Source organism: Monodelphis domestica, chromosome 6 (assembly GCF_027887165.1).
Source record: "Monodelphis domestica isolate mMonDom1 chromosome 6, mMonDom1.pri, whole genome shotgun sequence".
Lineage (NCBI taxonomy): Eukaryota > Metazoa > Chordata > Mammalia > Didelphimorphia > Didelphidae > Monodelphis > Monodelphis domestica.
Window position 1 is genome coordinate 278,827,664 of NC_077232.1, and position 27,700 is coordinate 278,855,363.

General features: G+C 38.5%; 1 protein-coding gene across 1 annotated transcript in view; it reads right to left on the minus strand.

Moving 5' to 3' along the window:
• Positions 1-12,746: 12,746 nt before the first annotated feature.
• The window catches only part of FAM47E (family with sequence similarity 47 member E), a 108,424-nt gene continuing 93,470 nt past the window's right edge, over positions 12,747-27,700 (minus strand). The window contains exon 8 of the mRNA XM_007495747.3: positions 12,747-12,990. Coding sequence (XP_007495809.1) covers positions 12,838-12,990 — 153 coding nt within the window. The 3' untranslated portion in view covers positions 12,747-12,837. The remainder of the gene's footprint in view (positions 12,991-27,700) is intronic.

Below are 27,700 nucleotides of genomic sequence, written 5' to 3' on the forward strand. Positions count from 1 at the left end.
TGAGCAGTCAAGGGAAAATGGTTTGGAAATAAATGAAAGTGATTATAATGATGATAAGGTTAATGAAGTTGTAAATGATATGATTGAATCAAAGGATAATGTAATTCATGTTAATAATTGTAAGGAAAAAGAAAATTGTAATGTAAAATTAGTGGAAAATTCTAATGATTGTGTAATAATGGGAAATACTGAAGATTGTAAATTGGATAATGATAATGTGATTGTAAATGATACCGAGGTAGCGATTATAAGGACCAATGGGAGTAGTGAAAAAGCTGATGATGGTGTTAAAGATGTTAAATCCTGGGAATATCTTGCAATTCAAGCAGATGTAAATTTGGATAGATAGGAAATGACTGAGCTTTGTATGATGTTATTGTACTTTCATCAGTGTTGGAAATGTTCCAATCATCAAATAGTACAGAACCATATGTGTCTGTAACTATTGGAGACCAGATTTATGATCTGCTGGTTGATACTAGAGCCAGTAAATCAGTTTTTCAAAGTCTTCCTAAGAATTGTAGAGCTGTTGGTACAATGGAAGTAATAGGAGCTACTTGTAAACTAGATAGAGTAGCAAAATTACAACCAAAAATAATTACTTTAGGTCCCTTATCTGTGGAACATGCATTTCTTTGTATGCCACACTGTACAATGAATCTTTTAGGTAGAGATTTATTATGTAAATTAAGGGCAACAATCTGATACTGGTGATATCTCATTACATATGCCAGAAGAATCTCTGAAAGCTTTTCCATTGCTGTTCTTAGATTCAGTCAGTACAGAGGATGACTTAGATTCAATCTATCCTAAACTTGAGAATATCTCTGAAGATCTTTGGTCAAAGTCTTCCACAGACGTAGGTCTATTGAAATCAGCTGCTCCTGTAAGGGTGAGGACTAAGGAAGGACCAGTTCCTTGTGTACCCCAATATCCCAGGATTTAACAGCAGTACATGATTATGTAATAAAGACAAACCCTATTGTACCAAGTCTAGCTGCTATAATTTCTTCCATTCCGAGCCAGGCAAGATACTTCACTGTGGTAGATTTATGCTCAGCTTTTTTCTCAATTCAAATTCATGAGGATTCTCAAAAGATCTTAGCTTTTACCTGGGAAAATATTCATTGGACCTGGACTCACTTGCCCCCAGGGTATACAGACTCACCAAGTCAATTTTCACAAATTTTAAATAGAGATCTAAAAACTATAACATTCAAAGAAAGTAAACTGGTGCATTTTGTGGATGATGTTCTCCTTGTATCCCCAAATGCTAAAGTGTGTCTGAGAGAAAGCAAGATTCTTTTGTTAGAATTATATAAGCATGGGCATAAAATCTCCAAGACAAAATTACAGTGGGTTTTGCCTCGAGTGCAATATCTTGGTTTTGTGTTATTAGAGGGTTCCAGAAGTATCACACAGAAAAGAATAGCAGATATCCAGAAACTGAGTGCTCCTAAGACCAAAAAGAAACTCAGCTGTTCTTGGAACAATTAATTTCTGTATACAATGGATACCTGGATATAGTAAATTAGCAAAACGTCTGACAGATTTAACCAGGAACCAAAACCTCTGAAACTAAAGCCTGAACATCTGCAAGCCTTAAGTAAACTTAAAGAAGCCATTTTATCTACTCCAGCTTTGAGTATCCCAGACTATACAAAACCATTCTAAGTGTTTGTTAATGAAGTATGAAATTATTCTACTAGGTAATGAGAACATCCAGTTGAGGAGGTGTAGTATATTAAATCTAGCTACACTTCTTCCTGTTTTGCCAAAGAACGGTGAACCATTACATGAATGTGTAGAAGAAGTAGATCTAGTGGATATGCCTAGGATGGATTTGAAAGACACTTCTATTGAAAATTCAGAGTTGGTGTAATTCACAGATGGTTCTTCATACTTCTGTGATGGAATTAAATGTATGGGTGCTGCAGTAGTCACAGAATTTGAGACAGTGTGGTATGGTTCATTACCTAGTAACCTTAGTGCCCAAGGGGCAGAGTTACTATAGTTTGAAGCAAGTATATCTTCTAGTTGATGGTAAAAGTGCAAATATTTATACAGATTCAAGGTATGCATTTTCTGCATGTCATGCTACAGGGAAGATCTGGAAACAACAAGGTTTTATTACTGCATCAGGAAAACCAATTGCACATGCAGAAATAATAACTGAGTTGTTGGATGTTATCCAAAAACCTAAACAGCTAGTGGTGATCCTTTGTAGAAGTCATACTTGTGACAGAGATTCACACTCTAAAGGAAATCATAGAGCTGATACTGCAAAATTTGCAGCCAGGAATGCTCCAGGGTATGTAATGAAATTTCCAACTATTGAATCTGATGATCTAGAAAGGGCTTATGTAGACTCAGAAATTGAGAAGTGGAAGGAGAAATTTGGAGCAAGGAAAGAACATGGAATATGGGTTGCAGATACTGGAAAACCACTGTTACCAAAAGATTTGTATACCTATTTGTGTCAAGTCATCCACACAAAAGGTCATTTTGGTACTCAAGCTGTAGTAGACTTTGTAAAAAGATAATGGGTAGCACTAGGAATAAGTACTGTTGCAAATAAGATCTGTACAAGTTGTTCTGTTTGCCAAAAATTCAACCAAGATGCATTCAGAAAGAAAAGTTTAGGTGGTAGACCTTTAGCATATTGTCCATTTGAGAGTTTTCAATTTGATCACATCAACATGCCAAATTCTGGAAGATACAAGTTTTGTCTGGTAATTGTGGACAGGTTAACAAAATGGCCTGAAGCTTTTCCATCAAATACAGTTAGCTTTGTGGTAAAAGTGTTGATTAAGGAAATTATTCCTTGGTGTACCACTTACCATAGACTCTGGTAAGGGATCTCATTTCATCCAAGATATCATGAAAAGAGTCTATGAGAATCTAGGAATATCACACAAATATCACATTCCTTATCATCCACAAAGTTCAGGTCAAGTGGAGGGAACTCAAGAGTATGGTGGGGAAAATCTGTGCTGAAACTCATATAAAATGGCCAGATATTCTTCCTATAGCTTTGTTTTATCTGTTACATACAAGACCAAGAGCAGATTTACATATGTCATCTTATGAAATGCTCTTTGGACATGCTCCATTGCAGGCAAAAACTTGTAAGACAGTGTATACATCTCTCTTAGGAGGAGATTGCCAACTTGCTTCATATTTAAGTGCATTACATCAATGGCTTAGAGAACTGCATGATATGGGAGTATCGATCCAATCTGGTCCATTGGATTATTCTCTTCATAATTTTCAACTAGGTGATATGGTGTATGTAAAAAATTATGGAAAAATATCAGCAACACAAGAGAGTTGGTTAGGTCCTTATACAATTGTGTTAGTTTCTCCATCTTCAGTAAAAGTATTAGGTAGAGATTCATGGTATTGTTGTTCACATATAAAATTAGCTCATTGAATTAATAATGAAAGTGTTGTGACCGTGAAAAATGTGGGTTTCAAGACTGTGAATTGCCAAACTGTGAAGGTTTTGGCCAAACTGTAAAGATAATTTTTAGTGTCTTGATTTAAATTAAAAAAATAGTGGTCGCCATGGGAAAATTCCCAAATATGAAAATACCCAAGTCAGCTGGGTTTTTATGGAGATTTTAATTAATACAAATGAAGAAATCAAGGGAAGGGAGAGAGACAGAGTAAGAGGAAATAGTAGGAAGGGCCTTGGTCAAATGGCCTAGGCCTGAGCTTTAAGAGAGACTAGTCAGTCTTTTATCCACTCACCACAAGATTTTGTCCCAAGCAAAACTCCAACTAAGTTCAGAGAGCCAGCTCCTCCATACTAACTCTAAAACTCCAACTCCCCCCATTCCACCTCGATCTCCTTCCTTTTAAAGAAAATTTTCTCTTGTGTCACCTCCCCTAAATTTTCACATCTACCAATCACAGTAGATGTTTTCCCCAGGACTGACCATTCTTAGTTCACATCTTCTTTAGTTATCACCTTCTCTGATTAGATTATATCTTCTCAGTATTTCACATCTCTTTGCTAAGCTTGCCCTTTGAAAGCTGTTTGACCTTTCAGTGATTAATTTAACCTTTATAGGTACTTAGCACCCTTTTGTATTAGATCTAAAAATAGACCTAGCTTAAGGTTCTAGCTTTACTATAAGTATGAGTTAGGGACTTTTCATTGTTCAGTAAGGAGTTTACAACTTTATCTTCCCCTAAGGCACTGTCATGAGTAGGGTGGAGTAATTTTAAAGTTCCCAATACATTCCTGATTAAGTACCTCCATTGTTTAAAATGGGGAATAGCTTAATCAAATCTTCTGAAGTAGAGACTGAGCAGTTTTAAGATTCACACTCTGTTTCCATCCCAGGTCATGTAAGTCTGTGCTTATCTGCTTTCATCATAGTTGTCATTTCCTAGAGCACAGTATAAACATATACACATCTATTGAGAATAAATACAAACAGAATGTACTCATGACCTATATCCCTATTGTCTCCTCTGTTGATATTTATTCTGTATTAACATATATACATGTCTATAAGAAATAAATATAAACAGAATAAATATAAGCAAATAAAAGGCAGGAGGGCACTAGCATTTGGGGGATGAATAAAAGGTACACGTAGAAGATCATGCTTGAAGGAGGAAAGAAATTCAGTGGGGCATAAGTGAGGAAAATATATTTCAGGCATGGAAGAAAACCAATGCAAAGGCAGAAAATGGAGCATCCTACATGAGGATTACTGGCTCAGGCCCCTGGCATCAATTGCTGGAGATGGTGCTATTTCTCTACCAAAAACTCCTTATCTCAAGCCTTTCTCATCAGAGAGGATAAACTCTAAACATCTTCTGGTAAACAGAATAAGGAACTTAATTTTTTTTTAAGTTTAGTTTTGTCTTTTCAATGACTAATAATCTACATTCTTTCCCTTCCCTATCTTCCAATTGAAAAAGAAAAAGAAAATCTTTGTAGCAAAAATGCTTTCCACAGCCAAAGAAGGAACTGCTGGAGTCTGATTTCTGATGAAACTACACCATATTCCACTATATTTCATGAGTTGTTTTTATTGTATGTGATGTGTGTCTTCAATCATGACATGAGCAATATGGAAATAGGTATGACATGAAAGCACTGGTATAACCTATGTCAGTCCATTTATTGTCTTGAGTAGAGGGAGAGGAAAGGAGGGAGGGACTGAGAAAATCTGAATCCTAAAATGTCAGAAAACAATTATCAAAAATTATTTCCAGGGGGCAGCTGGGTAGCTCAGTGGATTGAGAGCCAGGCCTAGAGATGGGAGGTCCTGGGTTCAAATTTGACCTCAGACACTTCCCAGCTGTGTGACCCTGGGCAAATCACTTGACCCCCATTGCCTAGCCCTTACCACTCTTCTGCCTTGGAGCCAATACACAGTATTGACTCCAAGATGGAAGGTAAGGGTTTAAAAAAATTTATTTCCATATATAACTTAAAATTTAATTAACTCTTAAAAATGCAATGTCAATAATTTCACATGATTTAATCCAGTGGTGTCTTATCCCAGTAGCTGGGATTTGGGGATATATCAAACACTAGATTATTGTGCTCATTGCTTCTATATATTGTATGCCTAATTTAATGGACACTCTTGCTTCACTCTTAATTTTATCAGAATGACTTCTGGGTTATCCCCATTATAGATCTTGGTTTCTATTGGTTTTAGATCGATTCTACTTATTTTAAGAGAAATTTCATTTATTCTTGTGCTTTTTAAGTTGGTATTATATTTTGTCAACAGCCTTTCTTCACAACTATTGAAATTATATTATTTTGTTTGTTTTGTTGTTGATATGGCTGATTATACTCTTTTTAAAAATATTTTTTCCCAATTACACATAGATACAATATTCATGTTCTGAGATTTTGTGATTTATTTTCTCTCTTCTTCCTTCCCGTTATTCCCTTCTCTCCAAAACGGAAGGTTGTATGATATATTTATACACATGCTCTCATGTGATACATATTTCCATGTTTGTCATCTTATAAAAGAAGACACATCATTTATACAAGAAAAAACTCATGAAGGAAATAAAATTGTACACTTCAATCTGCATTCAGACTCCATCAGTTCTTTCAATGGCAGTTGATAGTGTTCTTTGTCATGAGTCCTGTAGTTGTCTTGGATCAGGGGTCCCCAAACCACAGCCTGCAGGCCACATGCATCCCCCAGAAGTCATTTATCCGGCCCCCACCACACTTCCAGAAAGGATACTTTTTTCATTGGTGGTCAGTGAGAGGAGCACTGTATGTGGAGCCACCGCAAAGTGCAGCATCACTCAGGTATAGTACTACTTCCGGTGACATAATCCTTTGTGTGGCACCTTGTTCTGAGAGTAACTGGATGAGAATGAGGCTCCGCACAAAGGATTATGTGGCTACACAGTGGAAGATGTCAGCACGGTGAGCAGCTATCTGGGGGGGAGGGGATTCTGCACTGTGCATACTGATGCCTCCTATAGTGGTACAAGGTGTGACAGGCCCATCACAGCCAGCGCTGCAGCCTCCACTATCCCAGACAGTAGTATACAGATTTGTTCATAGTTTTTTTGTTTTTGTTTTTGTTTTTTATAGTTCAGCCCTCCAATGGTCTGAAGGACAGTGAACTGGCCCCCTGTGTAAAAAGTTTGGGGATCCCTGTCTTAGATGCTTGTATTGTTGATAATAGTCAAACCATTCAATACTTGATCATTATATATTATTGCTGTTACTGTATATAATGTTCTCTTGGCTTGGCTCACTACACTTTGTATCAATTCATATGAGTCTTTCCAGGTTTTGCTGTGATCAGTCTGTTCATCATTTCTTATATCACAATAATATTCCATTATAATCATGTACAAAAACTTGTTCAACCATTCCCCAATTGATGAACATCCATTTAGTTTCCCACCACAAAAAGAGCCACTATAGATATTTTTGTACATGGAGGTCCTTTTCCCCTATCTTTGGGATACAGACCTACCAGTGGTATTGCTGATGCACTTTTTTATGATCCTTTGGGCCTGGTTTTAAATTGCTCTCCAGAATGGTTGTATCACTTCACAGCTCCACCAACATTAGTGTCCCAATTGTTCCACATTCCCTCCAACGTTTATCATTTTTCTTGTCATCATATTCATCAATCTAATTGATGTGAGGTGGTACTTCAAAGTTATTTTAACTTGCATTTCTCTAAAAGTAATTTGGAGCATTTTTACTTCTTACTATAGTTTTAATTTCTACATTTTGAGAACTGCTTGTTCATATCCTTTGACTATTTGCCAATTGGGGAATGCTTTGTATTCTTAGAAATTTGACTCAGTTCTATACATATTTAAGAAATGAAGCCTTTGTCAGAGACACTTGCTATAAAATTTTTTCCCCAGGTTTTTGTTTCCCTTCTAATCTTGGTTACATTTTGTTTGTGAAAAAACCTTTTAATGTTAATATTACATGTTCTCTGTGTCTTATTATTGGGACATCAATTCTTCCCTTATCCATACATGTGACAGGTAAACTATTCTATGATCCTGTAATTTATTGTATTACCCTCTCTAAATCATATATATATATTTGACTTTATCTTGGTATGAAATGTTGGCCTTTGCCTAGTTTCTATCTTACTATTTTCCACTTTTCCCAGTAGATGTCAAGTAGTGAGTACTTTTCCCAAAAACTCAGATCTTTTGAGTTTTGAGTTGCTGCAGAGCTTTGTTGGATATCTATATATCTATATAAATGCTGATGATTTCTGTAGATTTATTTTGTATCCTGCAATTTTTCTAGTTATTCATTTTTTCAACTAGTTTTTTAGTTGATTTTCTATAATTCTCTAAGTATACTACCTAATTATTTGCAAAGAGTGATAGTTTAGTTTCCTTATTGCCTACTTTAATTCCTCTGATTTATTTTTCTTTTCTAATTACTAGAGTTAGCATTTCTAGTACAATATTAAATAACAGTGGTGATAATGGGCATCCTTGCTTCACTCCTGATATCCTTGGGCAGGCTTCTAACTTATCCCCATTACAGATGATACTTGCTCTGGTTTTAAATAAATACGACTTATTATTTTAAGGAAAGGTCCTTTTATTTCTGTGCTTTCTAATGTTTTCAATAGGAATGGGTGTTGTATTTAGTCAAAGGATTTTTTCTGCATCTATTAAGATAATCATGTTATTTTGTTAGTTTGATTTTTGATGATCAATTATGCTGATAGTTTTCCTAATGTTAAACCAGCCTTGCATTCCTAGTATAGATTCCACCTGTCATAGTGAATTATCCTTGTGACATAGTGCTGTAGTCTCCCTGTTAGTATTTTATTTAAGATTTTTGCATCAATATTCACAACTCTCTCATCTTATGAAGAAACTGGGATCCAAAGGACCCAGAGTTGTGATTTAAACCCAGGTTCCCTGACTATAAAACTAACACTTTTCCTCTCACTCAGTGGGAACTTTCCTATCAACCTTAATTATCACCAAGAAGTACTGATAATTTCATCCCACTATGTTGGGAATTCTTCATTTGTGGAATATTGACAGATTATTTCTATAAATCCCCCTTCCACCTTGACCTGTGGCCTTTAACAGATACCTCATTACCATTTCCCTTGACAACCATGTACCCAAACAGTCAGCCAGGCTGCAATTTCAAAACATACAAGGGAAATTTGGTAACAATGAAATACTACTTTGAATTCCCTAAATTATAATAAGTTGACCTTTAGATGGCTTTAAAGTTTGCAACATGTTTAGGACACATCTCATTTAAGCTTCACATTGACCTTTTAAGAGAGCTATTTTGCTGGATTAGATATAAGGCTGGAATTCTTGTTCCATTTCAATCTGAGGCTGTGTGAGATTACACCACTTGCCCAGGGTCACTCACTTGGGGAATGTTCAAGATGAAATTTGAATGCACATCTTCCTAAGTGCTGTTCTTATCACTTTGCCTTTAATAAACACCACCAATGAGGTCAGGAGGGAAACAAAAATCACAAAGATGGATGCTGGGTGACAGAGGGTACTATGAGCCATAAAAAATGGGACCAAAGCAAATGTACATTTGGATGATAATGTGACTTTCCTGTATCAGCAGAGTCTAGATGAGAACATTCTAATGCTATAATTTGTATCATCTAAGATGGATTCAAGGCTTGTATATGCTTTGGCTCAGCCATTCTTTTGTTTCTGTCAATACTTTTTTTTAAGTATGTTTTTGGGAAGAATTTTCTTATAGCAAAGTACACCAAGTTGTGTAGAGAATTAGGCTGCACACAGCCAGGCTCACCTGGGATTTTGATACTGAATAATTACCATTGAGAGGTGAGTAATACAGTAATTTACACTAATTAAGAGCATCAAATATTATTAATAGATCCGTTGTGTTTGGGGCTTCACTGTTTTGCAAGATTTCACAGAGGGGCTTATTGATTAGTTCATTGCTCATTTTTTTGTTGACAAAAACTTAATAGGAAAGAATAACAGGTGTTCAAATAGACAAGTTTATTATTAATGATTTTAAAAACAAAAGAAGAAAGAAAAAGAACAAAAGGCTAAGTAATATAAAGAATTTTAACTTTCAAGGGAAACGACAAATGTTGGAGAGGATATGGAAAAATTGGGGCACCAATAAACTCTTGGTGGAGTTGTGAACTGATCCAAACCTTTCTGTAGAACAATTTGGAACAGTTTTAAAACTGTACATTATCTTTTTACTTAGCAATACCACTACTAAATCTGTATCCCAAAGAGATAAAAGGAAAAGAACCTAAATGTTCAAAAACATTCATAGCTGTTCTTTTTGTGGTGGTAAAGAGTTGGAAATAGGGGGGATACCCATCAAATGGGGAATGGTTAGATAAGTATGATTATTATAGAATACTATTTTGTGATAAGAAATGATGAGTGGTATACTTTCAGAACAACCTGGGAAAACTTGCATGAACTGATGTAAGTGAAATGAGCAGAACCAGGGGAACACTGGACATGGTAACAGCAATATTGTATGATGATCAACTGTGAATGACCAAGCTATTTTTATCTCTATGAAGAGGCAAGACAATTCTGAAGGACTTATGGTAATAAGTGCTATCTACCTTCAGAAAAAGAACTGTGTGAATGTTGATTGAAGAACTTTCTTTGACTTTCTTGTTTTATTTGGAGGAGGGTGGGTCTGTTCTCTTTTGCAACATGGCTAATATAAAAATATACTTTGTGTAGCTGCACATGTATAATCTATATCAAAGTGCTTGCCTTCTCAAGGAGTGGGAAGAAGAAAAAGGGAAGGAGAGAGGATTTGGAACTCAAAAATTATAAAAAATAAATGTTAAAAATTATTTTTATACATAATTGAGAAAATAAAAGCACTTTAATAAAAAAAGAATTATGACTTTCTATTCATATCTACACATTTCAAAATGTGAATTATAGAGGTAGTCAAGATTATGTTTTTCTCCAACATTCTGGATCCTGATATGATAGAAGCAGTTTTAAAGAACCCCAACAACTACCCATTGTGGATAGATTCAAGTTTTACTCCCAACTTCCACTGTCACCAACTAACCTGTTTGAGTGACATTTTTAAGTCAGAAAGACCATAGTTCAGGACTTCTTAACCTAAAATCCACAAATGTCTTCAAGGGGGGTTCTATGAATTTGGGGGGGGGACTGCCAAAGTACAAAAATGATCAAAACTGTTGGCATGAAAAATGAGTTGGGAGTTCCTATTTCAAATATTTCTTTTGCCTCTTCCCTTTTTCCTTAGGCAATGCATGCCTATTCCTCTGTCCTATACTGGCTATGTGACTAAGGGATATTTACTTAACCTCTCACTGCTTCAGGAAATGACCTATGACAGGAGTCTGATGGACTCCTTCTTGGAATAACATTCTTAAATACAAAAATATAAAACACATGGGATTACAAAAGAAACCAATTATATTAAAATACAATTATCAAAATATTTTTGAAGTTTGTGATGTAATATATGTACTTTCTGTTTTTATTCATCTCTTCCCTCCCCTCTTCACATGAGAGAAGACATTGACTATATATATTTCATGTTTCTACTTCAATCTCTGGAGGTGAACATTCACAAGTTATTCTTCAAATATTAAACCTGTAGCTGTGTATAATGTTCTCTTGGTTCTATTAATTTCATTCTTCATTGTCTCACATAGCTCTTTCCAAGCTTAAAAAAAGTATTATTTCTTATGGCACAACTTATATACTTTATTGACACATCCAGTGACAAGATAATAGTTAAAATGTAGTCAAGTTAAAGTTAATTTCTATTTTTTTATATCATATCATATGAAGACCATTGTGGATTGGCTAAATTTAGTAAGACCATTTCAACCATGGAATATTCTTTGACAAGGCAACAGGAATGTGTTGAACAACCAATCAATTTTCGAATGTATTATGATACGAAAATCTCTCTCTCTCTATTTGTGACAGTCACAGTACTGTGGTTTGTCACCTACACTTATGATTGAAGGCAATATTAAATTTCAGTTAGAGGTTAGTGAAAACCCCCTCAACAATCCTGTATTTTTTTTTACCATCCAAGATCTCAGTCTCACTGAATCTGTGGTCATGTGTAGAGTCCAGGCTAAGAAGTCCTGCTCTAAGAAATAGTCATTTCCAAGTTAGAGAGAGTTGCTATCATCACAGTGATGAAATCACAGATCAGGCAGGAGAAAAAAAGTTCACCAGCACCTGTTAGTTTCTATCTGCCAGCACTGCAGATTCTCTGACTTCACATGGTCGGATGGACTGAGCCCAGAAATAAACCCTTCCTCTGAAGAGCAGGCACGTGGGGGCTGCCCTGGCTTCAAATTTCACAGAGGCATTCTCCAACTCCAACCACAAGCAAGCAACTGTGCTCATCCTAATTCTGGAATAGACTTCTGAGCCAAGGTTCCTGATACAAAAGAAAAGAAAAGAAAACCCTCAAAGAAAAATGTTAAAGTCTTCGTTCCCTAGGACATTCAGTATGTCACAGCACATACCACAGACTGTGTGACTTTAGGAGCTTCTCTTAAGTCCCTATAACCTTACATCATAGTTTAAGACAGAAATCTGTTGCTAAGACAAACATTCCTTCAACAGAAAAACAAAATCATGGCAAGCAATAATCAGCATGAAACCCGGGGGAGAACACACATATACGTACATACATACATACATACATACCCTAAATAAATATCTATATAGATCTCTACATTTATGTATATATGTATCTACAGCTACATATGTATAAATATCCCGTTGGAAAAAATGGTTATTAACTTGCTTCAGAGAGATGTTGGATTGTTTTAATGAGTTAAATAACAATAATAACTAGCATTTATGAAACATAAAATTAGTAATGCACTTTACCCACATCATCTCACTTTATCCTTACACCCTGGGAGGTAGGTGCTGTTATTATCTCCATTTTTCAGATAAAGAAACTGAGGCACAAAGAGGGTGAGTGACTTTCCCAGGTTCACACAGCTAGTAAGTGTCTGAGGTGGGAATTGAACTCAAGTCTTCTAGACTCCAAGTCCAGGACTATCTATCGCATCACCTTACCACTTCTCTGAGAGTAAGTTATCTGACGTACACATAATAAGTTATCTGAAGGAGAATTTGAACCCAGGTCACAATCATTCCATGGTCTTCTATGTGCTGTGTCCTCTACATTAGTAGCAATGTCTCATATCACCAAGTAAAAGCCAGATATAACAACTTCAAATGGGTGCTCTAATTGACAAGTTTATTTAATGGTTTTAGAAACAAAGGAGGAGAGAAAAACAAATAAAAGAGAAAGAAAAATCCTGCTTTCTATTTGTTACTTCTGTTTAGCTTCCCCTCTTTCATTTTGTTCTTGTTCTTGGGCTTCAGCTGTAGCTGTATCTGGGAATCCTGAGGGGAAGGCCTCCGACTTACGTCTGGGGAGCATTTATCATCCTTCTTGGCAAATAATCTTGAAAGGAACTAGAATCCCAGCAAAAAGAAGCAAGTGTCAGCATTAGTTTGCAAATTTGGATCTTAGAGAGCATGTCCCCTACTTATTATCCCCACCCCCAGCCCCCACTCCATCCCACACATACACATACCTTGTCTCATTGAAGATGCACTTTTTGAATTGGTTGAAGGTAGAAATGCCTGAGACCACCCTCTTTTCCCTCCCCATATTTATCTGGGTGCTAATGTAATGTACATTATGTAATGTAATATACAGAGGAAGAGTAAAAAGTCTTCTAGACAATTAGTCCATTTTGCATCCAGATTCAATTTTCCTCAGATCGCCTCTATAATTGGCAGCCAACTCAACTGAGTAATGGTGCGGAAGGAGGCTGTGAATGGTTATAAAGTAGATAATCATGGAGAGCTGGGTGGGAAGTTGTCTATGTGTATTTCTCTCTCTGTGTATGTGTGCAGGATGTGTGTGTTAAGTGTAGAGGGGCATACATAATCATGGAGAGAATATTCCTTATAATGGAAAGAACATCGAACCTGTAATAAGACAACCTAGTGAAAGTCAGCATAACATGATGGAAAGAAGACTAAGTATTGAGTGAGAGGCTCTGAGTTCCAATTTTAACTCCTCTGTTTACTACTTGTATGATTTGGGCAAGTCACCTCACCTCTGGGGCTTCATCTGTAAAGAGAGCAGCTGAACTAGGGGTCTTTTCTGGTTCCTTCCAACTTAAAATCTATGGTGCTATGATCCTGTAGTCTGGTAACATGGATTGGAAATCAGGAGACTTGGCTTCTCTACTTGCTAGCTGTATCAGTTAATAGAGCTAGCCAGCTTTAATTTTCTCATATATAATATTTTACCTATTCTCAGTGTTGTTATGAGGAAAGGGCAATGAACCTTTAAGTACTGTTTAAATGTGAATTATTGTTACATTTATAATGGAAGTCAATAGAAACAAATGCATGCTATTAGTGAATATGGCACCTTTACACAAACATATTGTTTATCATAATAGTTTCTTCCCTTTTATAGTTGATATTTTATTGATTAAAAATAGGGACATAGGGAAAGATAAAGCAGAAAAAGAAAACCACAGGCTGTTAGCACTAATTAATATTGACATAAAATAAGTAATTAGAAAAGAAGACAAAGAAATGCATATTCAAAAAGGTTTTCCCCATTACTGTGTTGGATTTATGCCTGAAATGCAAAGATGGTTCAACATTAGTAAAACTAAGCTCAATAGTTGTTGTCCTACAGTTGTTTCAGTCATTTTCAACTCTTTGTGACTTCATTTGGGAGTTTCTTGGCAAAGATGCTGGAGTGGTTTGCGATTTCCTTCTCCAGCTCATTTTACAGATGAGGAAATTGAGGCAAACAAGGTTAAGTCACTTGCCCAATGACACCCAGCTAGTAACTGTTGGAGGTCAGATTTGGACTCTCTTCTTCCAAACACTACACCAAGTGCTTTATCCATTGTGTTATCAATCTACCAACAGACCACACAATAAAATAAATTATGAAAATAACACAGTTGTATAAATGAATACCTTAAAAAAAAAACTTGAATGTAGCTGGTAGTGATAGAAAGCAAGGCTGACTAAACTGTCAAGGTACTGAATTGGGGGTAGTGGGAGTCAGGGAGAAACTCTCTTCTTAAAGGAAGGTGAGGCTTTTCTTTGAGTTCATTTCTTATAGCATGTTAAAAGGGTATGGCTAAAGGCAAGTAAAACGCACTCACAGTTTGCCCCTTAGCATATCTCATGAGGAACATGGCCCTGCACACACATCTCTATCTTTCTCTACTGTACTGTGTTCTCAGGATATTGTCACATGGAACACCCAATGATGATAACAACAAGAATTTATATGGGGCTTTAAATTTGCAAAGCACGGAGGTGGAGTCAAGATGACAGAACAGAGGCATTGAAAGTTCAGACCTCTGAAAACCCTTCCTTACCAATTACAAACTAAATGCTCCTAGAGGACTGCAAATCAAACCTAACAACAAGACAGAGCCAAGGAACCCTCCTGCTGTACTCAATTTAAAAGATAAGCCCCACCCCCCATTCCCCCCAGCCAGAATTTGAGAATACTTGGATTTAAGGGGAAGGCAGAAGGAAGGTCCCAGGACACCCCCTCCCCAGAGTGCCAAGCAATGGGGATGAACTAGAAGCCTTCCCAATAAGATCAGGAGTGAAACAAGGATGCCCATTATCACCTCTATTATTTAACATTGTACTAGAAACACTAGCAGTAGCAATAACAGAAGAAAAAGAAATTGAAGGAATTAAAATTGGCAATGAGGAGATCAAGCTATCACTCTTTGTGGATGATATGATGGTCTACTTAAAGAATCCTAGAGAATCAACTAAAAAGCTAGTGGAAATAATCAACAACTTTAGCAAAGTTGCAGGATACAAAATAAACCCACATAAGTCATCAGCATTTCTATATATCTTTAACACATCTCAGCAGCAGGAATTAGAAAGAGAAATTCCATTTGAAATCACCTTAGACAATATAAAATACTTAGGAATCTATCTGCCGAGACAAACACAGGAACTCAACACAACTACAAAATGCTCTCCACACAATTAAAACTAGATCTAAACAATTGGAAAAACACTGATTGCTCATGGGTAGGATGAGCTAACATAATAGGCAATTTTCAGTTAAAGAAATCAGAACTATTAATAAGCACATGAAAAAGTGTTCAAACTCTTATAATCAGAGAAATGCAAACCAAAACAACTCTGAGGTATCACCTCACACCTAGCAGATTGGCTAACATGACAGCAAAGGAAAGTAATGAATGCTGGAGGGAATGTGGCAAAGTTGGAACATTAATGCATTGCTGGTGGAGTTGTGAATTGATCCAACCATTCTGGAGGGCAATTTGGAACTATGCCCAAAGAGTGATAAAAGACTGTCTGCCCTTTGATCCAGCCATAGCACTGCTGGGTTTGTACCCTAAAGAGATAATAAGGAAAAAGACATGTACAAGAATATTCATAGCTGCGTTCTTTGTGGTGCCAAAAGATTGGAAAATGAGGGGATGCCCTTCAATTGGGGAATGGCTGAACAAACTGTAGTATATGTGGGTGATGGAATACTCTTGTGCTCAAAGGAATAATGAAGTGGAGGAATTCCATGGGAACTGGAACAACCTCCAGGAATTGATGCAGAGTGAAAGGAGCAGAACCAGGAGAACATTGTACACAGAGATTGATACAATCAAATGTAATGGACTTTTCCATTAGTGGTAATGCAGTGATCCTGAACAACTTGGAGGGATCTATGAGAAAGAACACTATCCACATTCAGAGGAAAAACTGTGGGAGGAGAAACCCAGAAGAAAAAACAACTGCTTGATTACATGGGTTGAGGGGATATGGCTGGGGATGTAAAGAGCATCCTAATGCAAACACCAACAACATGGAAATAGGTTTTGATCAAGGACACATGTAATAACCAATGAAATTGCATGTCGGCTGCTGGAAGGGTGAGGGGAGGGGAGGGAGGGAGGGAAATAATATAATTCTTTTAACCAAGGAATAATGTTCTAAATCGATTAAATAAATTAACTTAAAAAATAAATTTGCAAAGCACTGAACATATTTTCTCATCCTGAGATAATTCTGAATAATACTATTTAAGGAAACAATTGCCTTTAAAGTGGTCATGACTATCCCAAAGCTGGAAAAAGGGGATGCTGGTAGGGGCAGTATGACTGGCTTGCCTTCTTTCAATCTTTCTATTAGGGAATGGTAAGAGTTAGGGAATAAAATAAAGAGGCGATTAGGCAAAAAGATTTCAGTTCTCAGGAAAGCACAAGGAAGTTTCAGCAATGACCCTGTTCTAGAATCTCACAGTGCGGTACTGACAGGCAGGAGAACATATTCCCATGGCTCTAGGTGGCTGAGATCCTTGACATCTCAATGACATAAACACCAAGAGCAGACTCTACCATGCCTTTTTCTCTTCCCATCTACCAAGGTCAGAAAGTCTCTACTCCTCTACATCTCTGTTATTCTTGGCTTATACTTTTCTTTTCCCCATAACTATTCTAAAGACAAAGTCATTCTGAGTAATATGTCCCTCAGGTCAGGTCTAAAACCTTTCAGAAATTAGGGAATGGTAGGTCAAAGACTATCTAGCTAATCCATAGATCATACTCCATCCTTTGCACTGAGTTCAAGACTAAAAGGTGGATTACAGTCCTCCCTGGGGAGAAAATAGTTTTCACTCCTTGAAAGAATAATGGCAATCAAATCAACATATCAAGAAATTACTTCAGGATGCCATTTGGAGCAAATATGTATCAATGGCACATGCAATAGCTTTATCTCAGGCTTAACAAGGCTCCTTCCTTCAGTGACTACCTGTCTAAATTGCATGCAAGATACATAACACACTTAAGAATTAATGTTAGCTATAGTACTTGTATAACATTAGTATATAATTAAGCAAACATATTTCAGGGCATGCAGTAATTAACATGTGTATCATTAGACCTATGCAAATTACATGCAAAGAACATATAACATAAATAAACATTTTAGTTTTTGTTCAGTTGTTTTCAGTTGTGTCTGATTGGTCCTTCTGGGGTTTTCATGGCAGAGATACTGGGGTGGTTTGCCATTTCCTTCTCAAGCTCATTTTACAGTTGAGGAAGCTGAGGCAAAAAGGGTTAAATGACTTGCCCAGGGTCATACAGCTAGTAAGTGTCTGAGGCCAGATCTGAATTCAGGAAGATGACAATTTTTGAATCCAGGCCTGGCACTCTGCCCCCATCAGAAGACCTGAGTTCAGATGCTATCTTTGTTACTTTGCCAGCTATGTGATCATGGGTAAGTCACTGTCTATGACTCAGTTTCCTGATCTATAAAATAAGGAACCTATTGCATAGTTGAGCATTTTAGGTTAATCTGACTACAGGTTAAAATAGACTTTCCATGTTCCATTAGGGGATATGCCTGGCTTCCATCATTCCTTCCTGGAAGGGTTCCCTGTGGTGCCCTCCCCACTTGAGCTTCTTTTTATCTTCCCCCTATATTTTTGTCTTCCCTCTTTAGACTGTATGCTTTTTGAGGAAAGGGACTGTCTTACTTTTTCTTATCTGTATCACCAATACTTGGCTTAAAAATGTTTATCAAATTGAATTTTAGGCCAGAAACTGTGCATATGTTTGGGTGTTAATGATTCACTCTCCCAATCTCGTCCAGGCTAAATCAGCTTTGTTCTGCTCTGTTTCCAAGTTTTGCTGATTTAATCTTCCTTAGGCAATCTAGTGCTCCTAGAGCAGTGATGGCAAACCTATGGCACAGATGCCAAAGATGACACATAGATCATGCTCTGTGGGTGCTTGGCTGCCTTCCTCTCCCACCCCAGAGTTCATTACTAGAAAGGTAGAGAGACTCAGCCAGAGCTACTCCCCCTCTCCACCATGCCTGGACATTTTTTCACATCTCCTGCCCCTCTGCCCAGCAGCCCAGTGGGAGCAATTCTCCTTTGTCTGGTCAAATTTCTGGCTGGAAGATGCTTGATGTAGTTTTTCTCAGAGAGATATAGAAGGGGCCTTCCACATCCTAGATCTTATCTACCTAAATTATCTCTGTAATAACCTGTCCTGGAAACCTTCTTGTCCCTGTGCCTTTGGGTTAAGTACTGTGACATGATTTCTATTATATACAGAAAAAAGACAATTTGATTTGGTAATTTCCGAAAAGCCAACACTATTTGGGGAACATTTGACATGGATCAGGTGAACACCAGGTATCACTGATTTGCTGGGAGCATCTGTGTAAAGATCATATGGGTTTCACAAAACAATATTTAAAGTTCCATGACTGAGAGTTATTTTAAGGACTAGGGAGAAAGTTTAGGGTTTGGAGTCCTAAATAAATAAATAAATATTAGATTGTTATATTTGAGTAATCATTTTTTGTTCAGTCCAAATAAAAATCCAGAATAATTGTTATGATCTGTGATGATTGCAAGGAATGAGTCAAGAGGGAGAACTGATGTAAATATTACACTGAACTAACAAACTGGTGTCAGCTGCAGAAATCTGCCACTGTCTTTGGTGGGAAGATGTCCCTAATCTTAGTGCCTTCCCTCTGAAATTATCCTGTTTAATCTGGCTATATATCTTGTTTGTTGTTTGCAGGTCATCTCCCCCATTAGGCTGGAAGCTCCTTGGGGGAGGGACCATTTGTCTTTCTCTGTATCTGCAGAGCTCAGCACAGTGCCTGATACATAGCAGGCAACTGATAATCCCTATTGACTTGATTTGAAGTGGATTTGGGAAGAAATGGGACAGTAACTAATAAATTAACAAACAAATGACATTCATCTATTCAGTAAATATGCTAAAAGGCATATCGAGGGGACCAAGGAAAAGAATTCCATGTTAGTAACCATCATAAATATCAAGCAAGACCTAGGTTGACTCAGAACAAATAGTTTGCTTAGGGGCCATAGAACCAGAAGAGCTACAGATGATAGAGAAAAAACTGTAGAGTTAATTAAATAACTCATGTTAGTACTAACTCATGTTAGTACCAAGGGTGGAAGTTGGAGTGTCTTGGTTTGGTTCAAGGCTTTGCGAGGTACCAAAGGAGAGGATGCACAAATGAGATGTGGCCCCATTCTAGGCTCAGACATATCTAGATAGGCACAGGCTCATGGCAGTGGATGAAGAAGGGATCTCCTTCTATCCAACTCTCCAGACCACTCTATATGCTCCAAACTTGGCAAGAAGAGGCCTGAGGGGGCAAGGATTACCCTGACAGTAACCATAGAATTCCTGCTCACCAGCCACTAAAAGACTTTTGGTCACCAAAGACAAGGAACTCCTCAGTTATCCTTGCTGACAAGAAACAGATGATATCTAAAAGAGAGTGGGAAGCAGGCTCTTCCCAAACTTTGGTGCACTTGACTGGAATGCTGACTGAAGATATATCAAGAGTGTATTAGAGTTGGGGAAAATCATCAAGTTTATGATCGTTTAAAAATATTCAAAAATAGGGCAGCTGGGTGACACAGTGGATAGAGAACCAGGCCTAGAGACGGGAGGTCCTGGGTTCTGCTCTGGCCTCAGATACTTCCTAGTTGTATGACCCTGGGCAAGTTACTTAACCTCATTTGCTTAGCCTTTGCCCTTCTGCCTTAGAGTTGTAACTAGGACAATAAGTAAGACTTTTGAAAAACAACATTTTTTATTGTACTATTAGGTCACCTTTGTACTATATATTTTTTAGGATTAAAAAATAAAATAATTATTGAAAATAAAAACAGAATAAAACCCCCAAATATAGAGAAATCTTAAACAGTATTCACACTCAATTGGAATAATAATAAAGAAGAGAAATTAATTAAAGCAATAATTCTTGTGACCTTAAAAAAGTCAGAGCAAGTTCTGAGAACACAGTCATGCTTGGCAATTGAGAAGAGAAACAGCTAAAAAGAGAAAGTCTCATTACTGAGATGGAATCACTGTTTGCCTTCCTGGAGTTCAATTGTCAGGAGGTATTGGGTTTCAGTATGTCAGGGGTGTATGGGGTGTTCAGGGAGGGGTAGCACCCTTAGTATGGAGGGCTTGTCATGCCCTCCTAGGGCAGTTCTCCAGCCTCTGACCCCCACCTGACACTCAGCTCTCACTTGTGGCTCCCAGTAGCTGCTAGCATGCAGCAGTGGCCACACCCCAGGCAACGGCTTCGACAGGCCAGCCAAACCTTGTGACGGTAGCCATCGGGTTGTAGACCCCTGGTGAACTAGGGCTTTGCTCACCCAGCATGTGAAGACTGCTTCGGCGGAACAGGCTGAAGAAACCAACAAGAAGGTTCAACGGCTGAGATGGCGATGCAGCAAGGCACCGTGGAGTGCTTAGGGCATGTTGGAGCACAAAAGACAACACGGCCACCCAATGCAGCTGAGGAAGTCTCCAGGAGTAACGATTTTTCGTGCCACTGGACCCAGGCTTCCAACGCCAAGAGAGTGGGACTGTCTCTGTGCATGGACTTTTCCACTTAAATCTCTTTCACACACAAGTATCTTTGTGCACACTCATCTATTCCAACCCTGCCTACCCTTTTCAAGACCTGCGGCGATGGGGGAGTGGCGACGCAACAGGTGGAGGTGACCACTGGCAGTTGTAGTCACGATCCTGCACGTAGGTGGCCCACGGAATAGTGGTCATTCGGCCCTGGACCCACGGCAGCAGAGATGTTTGGCAGCATCCTGGGTGACTGACCAGCCCTCTCTAGGACAGCAATACTCACCCTAATCATGGGAGGGGACTAGAAAAGGTGTCCCAAACATTGTCTGCCCTACAAACACCCAGTCAGCACACCGCGGCTGATGGGTCATCCCTTTAAGTGGTCAAAACCAAAGAAAATAAAACACAAAGAAACTCCTACTAGGATCATGGAACATCAGGACATTACTTGACGGAGAGAATACCCCAAGACCTGAGAGAAGAACAGCTCTAATCAGTAAAGAACTGGCGCGATATAACGTTGACATCTGGTAAGCGAAAAACGCTTACCAGAAGAGGGATCACTCAGCGAACCCACCACTGGATACAACTTCTTCTGGAAAGGTAGAGCTACAAGTGAAGACAAAATCCACGGTGTTGGCCTGGCCATGAAGACCAACTTGCTTAAACAGCTGCCAGACTTGCCTGTGGGCATCAGCGAGAGGCTCATGAAGATCCACCTACCTCTCAGCAAAGACCAGTATGCCACAATCAGCGCATATGCCCCAACACTGACCAGCACAGAGACCACCATCAAGCAGTTCTACTATGACCTGAGCGCCGTCTTGCAACGTGAGTCATTTCAGAGATCCATCCTATTTGCAAACATTCCAGGCCTGTCTGGATGACAAGCTGTCTGTCAATGGACCACTCACTGGAAGTCCAACGGAGAAATGCAACCAGTTCAGAGATGTGGTGACAGAAACATCAAAAGCAGTCCTAGGCCCCAAACAATGCAACCACCAGGACTGGTTCGACGAGAACAACACTGCTATTGAAGACCTGTTGATCAAAAAGAACAAAGTCTTTATGGAGTGGCAAAATAACCCAAACTCTGATCTTAAAAAGGTCAGATTTAAGTCCCTCCAAGCCACGGCACAGTGTGAGATCAGGAAAATGCAAGACTGATGGTGGGAAAAAAAGGCAGAAGAAATCCAGTGCTTTGCTGACATGAAAAATATAAACAATTTTTCAGTGCCCTCAAGACTGTCTATGGTCCATTAAAATCCGCCACCGCCCCCTTGCTATCCTCTGACGGTGACACTCTTATAAAAGACAAAAAAGGCATCAGCAACAGGTGGAAAGAACACTTCAGCCAGCTCTTCAACCTACCCTCCTCAGTTGACCAAAGGGCTCTTGACCAGATCCCCCAAAACCACATCATCGAGCAACTTGATGTCCCTCCTTCATTAGAAGTCCAAAAAGCCATTAAACAAATGAATGCAGGCAAGGCACCCGGTAAAGACGGGATCTCAACCGAGGTGTACAAGGTCTTAAATGGAAAGGCGCTTCAGGCATTCCATATAGTGCTGACCAGCATATGGGAAGAGGAAGACATGCTCTCAGAACTCAGAGATGCCTCTATCATAGTCCTATCCAAGAACAAAGGCACACGAGCAGCCTGTGACAACTACAGAGGCATCTCACTACTCTCCACTGCTGGAAAGATCCTCGCCTTTGTTATACTCAACAGACTCTTGTCATCTGTCTCAGAGCAAAACCTGCCTGAATCATGATGCGGCTTCCAACCAGATCACAGCACCATCGACATGGTATTCACGGTGAGGCAAATGCAGGAAAAATGCCTTGAGCAGAACCTGAGTCTCTACATTGGCTTCATAGACCTGACGAAGGCGTTCGACACAATGAACAGGGACGCATTGTGGGTGATCCTTAGCAAGCTCGGCTGCCCAGCAAAATTCATCAAACTGATTCAGCTCTTTCATGTCGACATGACAGGGGAAGTCCTATCTGGTGGAGAGACTTCTGATCACTTCAACATCTCCAATAGTGTGAAACAAGGCTCGTCCTTGCTCTGGTGCTATTCAATCTATACTTCACCCAAGTATTACGACATGCTGTGATGGATCTAGACCTGGGCGTCTACATCAAATACCGACTGGATGGCTCACTATTCGACCTTCGCCGCCTGACCGCAAAAACAAAGACAACAGAGAGACTCATCCTGGAAGCTCTCTTTGCAGATGACTGTGCTCTCATGGCCCACCAAGAAAATCATCTCCAAACCATTGTAGACAGGTTCTCCACCACAACAAAACTGTTTGGCCTGACCATCAGCCTCAGCAAAAGAGAGGTGCTGTTTCAACCTGCACCAGGGAGGCCAACTAACCAGCCGTGCATAACTATCAATGATTCGCAGCTTTCTAATGTCAACACTTTCAAGTACCTGGGCAGCACCATTGCCAACGAAGGGTCCCTAGACCATGAGATCAATGCCAAGATCCAAAAGGCCAGCCAGGCACTCGGGCAGCTGCACTCCAAAGTCCTCCAACACAGCGGTGTAAGCACTGCGACGAAGCTCAAAGTGTACAACGCAGTGGTCCTCAGCTCGCTCCTGTACAGTAGTGAGACATGGACACTGTACCGGAGGCACATGAAACAGTTGGAGCAATTCCACCAATGCTCTCTCCAGTCAATCATGAGGATCCGATGGCAGGACCGAATCGCCAATCAGGAAGTCCTCGACAGAGCCAACTCCACCAGCATTGAAGTAATGGTCCTCAAAACCCAGCTATGATGGTCTGGAGACGTCATCCACATGGACCCACAGTGAATACCAAGACAGGTATTCTATGGTGAACTGTCAGCTGGACTCAGGAAACAAGGCTGACCAAAGAAAAGATACAAGGATCAGCTAAAGTCAAACTTGAAGTGGGCTGGCATTACACCAAAGCAACTAGAACTTGCTGCTTCTGACAGAAGCAGCTGGCGTACCCACATTAACCATGCCGCCACCACCTTTGAAGACAAATGACGTTGACGTCTTGCCGCTGCACATGAATGCCGACACCAGGCCACAACCGCACCTCCCATAGCAACTGGTGTCCCATGCCCCATGTGCCACAAACTTTGCGCCTCAGTCTTTGGACTTCAAAGCCACATGAGGGTACATCAATAGATGATAATGCACAAAGACAATCGTCATTCTCGGCTTCTGAGAGACTACTACTAATGTCAGGAAAAAATGATGGTGTTAAAAAAAAGGAGTAAATACACCTTAAGAATGGAGATTATAAATGATTTGCTTAAGAATGACTCAAAGATTAATTTCTCGATACTGAAAATTCTGACATTAGCATAATACATCTTTCTAGGATAGAAATTCTAAGTTATTTCTCTAAAGGCATATGTTAACAAAAGAGAAAGAGAAGAGAAGATTACTCTCCTATTTTTCAGTTTAAAAGTTAGGAGACCTAACAAATTAGTAATATTCCAAGAGATCACTAAGATCAAAGAGGAAATATAATAGAATTAAGACAAAACAAGTTTAAATTAATTAATAAACATTCATTTAGTACCAAGCGTTTTATTATATTTATTGTGTGTGATGCACTGAGGTAGACGATCGAAATACAGATTCAGAAATTCTGAAACCTCTAGAGGCTTCTGCAAAAGGGATAGAACATAAACATGGATAAGTAAATACATAAAAATACATACAAACAAATATCTATAGAACACATACAAGATAAATATGCATTTTTGGGGTAGAAGGGTAAACATCTGGGGGATCAAGAAAATCCTTTTGAAGTAGCACTTAAGCTGGACCTTAAAGGTAGCCAAGGGTTCAAAGAGATCATGATGAGGAAGGACAGCATTTTGGCCATGAGATGCTTGCCTGAGCAAAAGCGTATGTACAGGAACAGTGAATGGTCTAATTTACATAGAGTACAGAGTGAATGAAGGGGTAGGCTAGGATCAGGTTATGAAGGGCTTTAAATGCCAAATAGAAGAGTTTAGATTTTCTCCTAATGGCACTGGAGCCTTGATCAGATCTGTCCTTTAGGGAGACCACTTTGGCAACTATATGAAGAACTGATTGAATGCAGACAGAGGCAGATGTAGAGAGAAAAATAAAGAAAATAACATGTTTCTTTAGAAAGGTGACTAACTGGACCAAAACCAGCCAATGAAAGGAAGGAAAACCAAATTGCCTAAATAAAAATAGGGAAGGGGAAATCATGAATAAGGAAGAAATAAAAACAATTATTGAGGCATCTAGATGACAAAGTGGATATAGTACTAGGCTTGGAATTAGGAAGACTCATGTTCATGAGTTAAATCCAGCCTCATAACACATACTAGCTATATGACTCTGAGCAAGTCACTTAATTCTGTTTGCCTCAGTTTCCTTATCTACAAAATAAAGGAAATGGCAAACCCTTCCAGTATCTTTGCTAAGAAATCCCCAAATGGGGTCACAAAGAGTCAGACACAATTAAACAAAAACAATTATTAGAGAATGCTCAAAGTGTGATTTTTTGTTAGAATAAGGAACTCTTAAATTATTCATTTGAACAAGTTCCTAAAAATGAAAAATCAGGAATGGATAAGAAATATATCAACAAATTAAGCCAATATAAATTAATTATCACAATTAGGAGATCAAAAAGAAATCTTAATCAGTGAATATTTTACTCCCTTGCTATGCAAAGAAATAAGAGTGTGAAAGGCAGCACAAGAGTTAAGATATAAACTTACCAAAAAGGAGTTATGAAGAGTATCATCTCATAAAGGAGAGAGAAGTCAAATGTTATGACTAGTCTAAAGAAAATCTAAGCAAAGTCATTTCAAGGATATTCAGGGATGAAAATGGAAAGATCACAAAAACAAGAAAATGGAAAAGATTTGCAAAAAATATTGTGGAAAATTAATATTGAATTATGATATCTTTTGTGAAAAAGCCCCCAATTCCCACCCTAAACAGTTTGATTTTTAAGAAGGAAACAGGTCCTTCCTCCAAGGCTATGAAACTGGATTGGGTCCTCCCTTCTTTTGTTTATATATTTAAAGGATAACAGGATTTTAGGACTGGAGCACTGGCTTGACCCATTTGAGATATTTGGTAATGAAATCAACAAGTTCTAGCTGCCATTTTGAACTACAGTGATCCAGTCATGTGGTGAGGAGGGAAAGGGACAATTGGTATCCTTAAGACCCACTTTTTCCTTCTTGATGGCTATTTACCAGTCAGAGATGTCTGAGGATATCCAGGTGGGGAGTGAGTGATGAGGTCACGAAGAATATATATTGGTGTACCCAAGGGGTCTTTTTCTGGCCATGTAAGCTCTTTTGTCCTACTCTCTTAGGACCTGCTTTTTTTTGCCCTGTTTGCTCTTTTTGGTGACATTTAAATTGTGTACTGTTCAGTTTAGATTGTCTTGAGGGGTTGATTAATAAATTATCTTAAAATTAAGATATACTGCCTCTTTTTATAATTTCAGTCCTTACATTATTACAAAAAGCTTTTTACATCAAGGATAATAGGATCACCACATTTGAATCCTAACATCATAGATGCTTATAGAAGAATATGGTACTAATATTGGATAGAACCAAGGACTCAGGAAAATCTGAGTTCAGATATGGCCTTACACACATCCTAGCTCTGGGATCCTGGTCAAGTCATTCAACTTCTGTCTACCTCGGTTTCTTCATCTGTAAAGTGAGGATAATAATAGCACTTACCTCCCATGGTCATTTTGAGGATAAAATGTGAACAATTGTGAAGCACTTAGCCCAGTGTCTGGCACACAGTAAATGCTATTTTGTTGTTGCATAGTTATGTCCCTCAATTAGGGGTTTTCTTGGCAAAAATATGAAGTGATTTGCCATTTCCTTCTCCAGCTTACTTTACAGATGATACATCTGAGACAAATAGGGTTAAGTGACTTGACCAGTACTAAACAGATGGTACTTACTATTTGAGGCAAGATTTGCATTCAGGAAGATGAGTCTTCCTGACTTCAGGCCAGACACTCTATCTACCACTCCACCTTGCTGCTCCAAAACCTTACATAAATTTCAGCTTTATTACCCTTTATACTATAGTGAAAATAAAATGAACAATGTCAGCTTTTAAAACTCCCAAGTAGAAATGAATGCCACTCTTAGGTCTGAAATCTCTACTTCCATTCCCTAGTGGTATTTCATAGATGTACCTGAATTCCTTTTAAAGGATGAACTCTCCAGGACTTCTCCTTCAGAACCTCATAGTGAAAGATCAAAATTATCAAAATGCTCCATGATACTTGTGGACAAGCCAAGTGAAAGCCCTCTGCTTCTTTGCTTCAGCAGGATAATCATCAGAGATTCTGAGGCCAGTACCATTTCTGTCTTCTTTCAGGGTTCACTTTCCCCCAATCATTCTGAAAGGAGTGACTACCCCCATACTTGCACTGTCCAAATTTCCCCTGGAGGTCATGACCACTAGCATCTCTGACATCTTTTCTCTTTTTTTTCAAATATCCTTCAAATATCAAATATGGAGAAAGGCTGAACAAGTTATGGCTTATAAATGGAACAAGATAATACTATGTCATTAAAAAATGATGAAAGGGATAGTTTTAGAGAAACCTGGGAAGACTTGTGTGAACTGATACAAAGTGAAGAGAGCAGAAACAAATATATATGTATATATATATATTGGTTACAAAGGC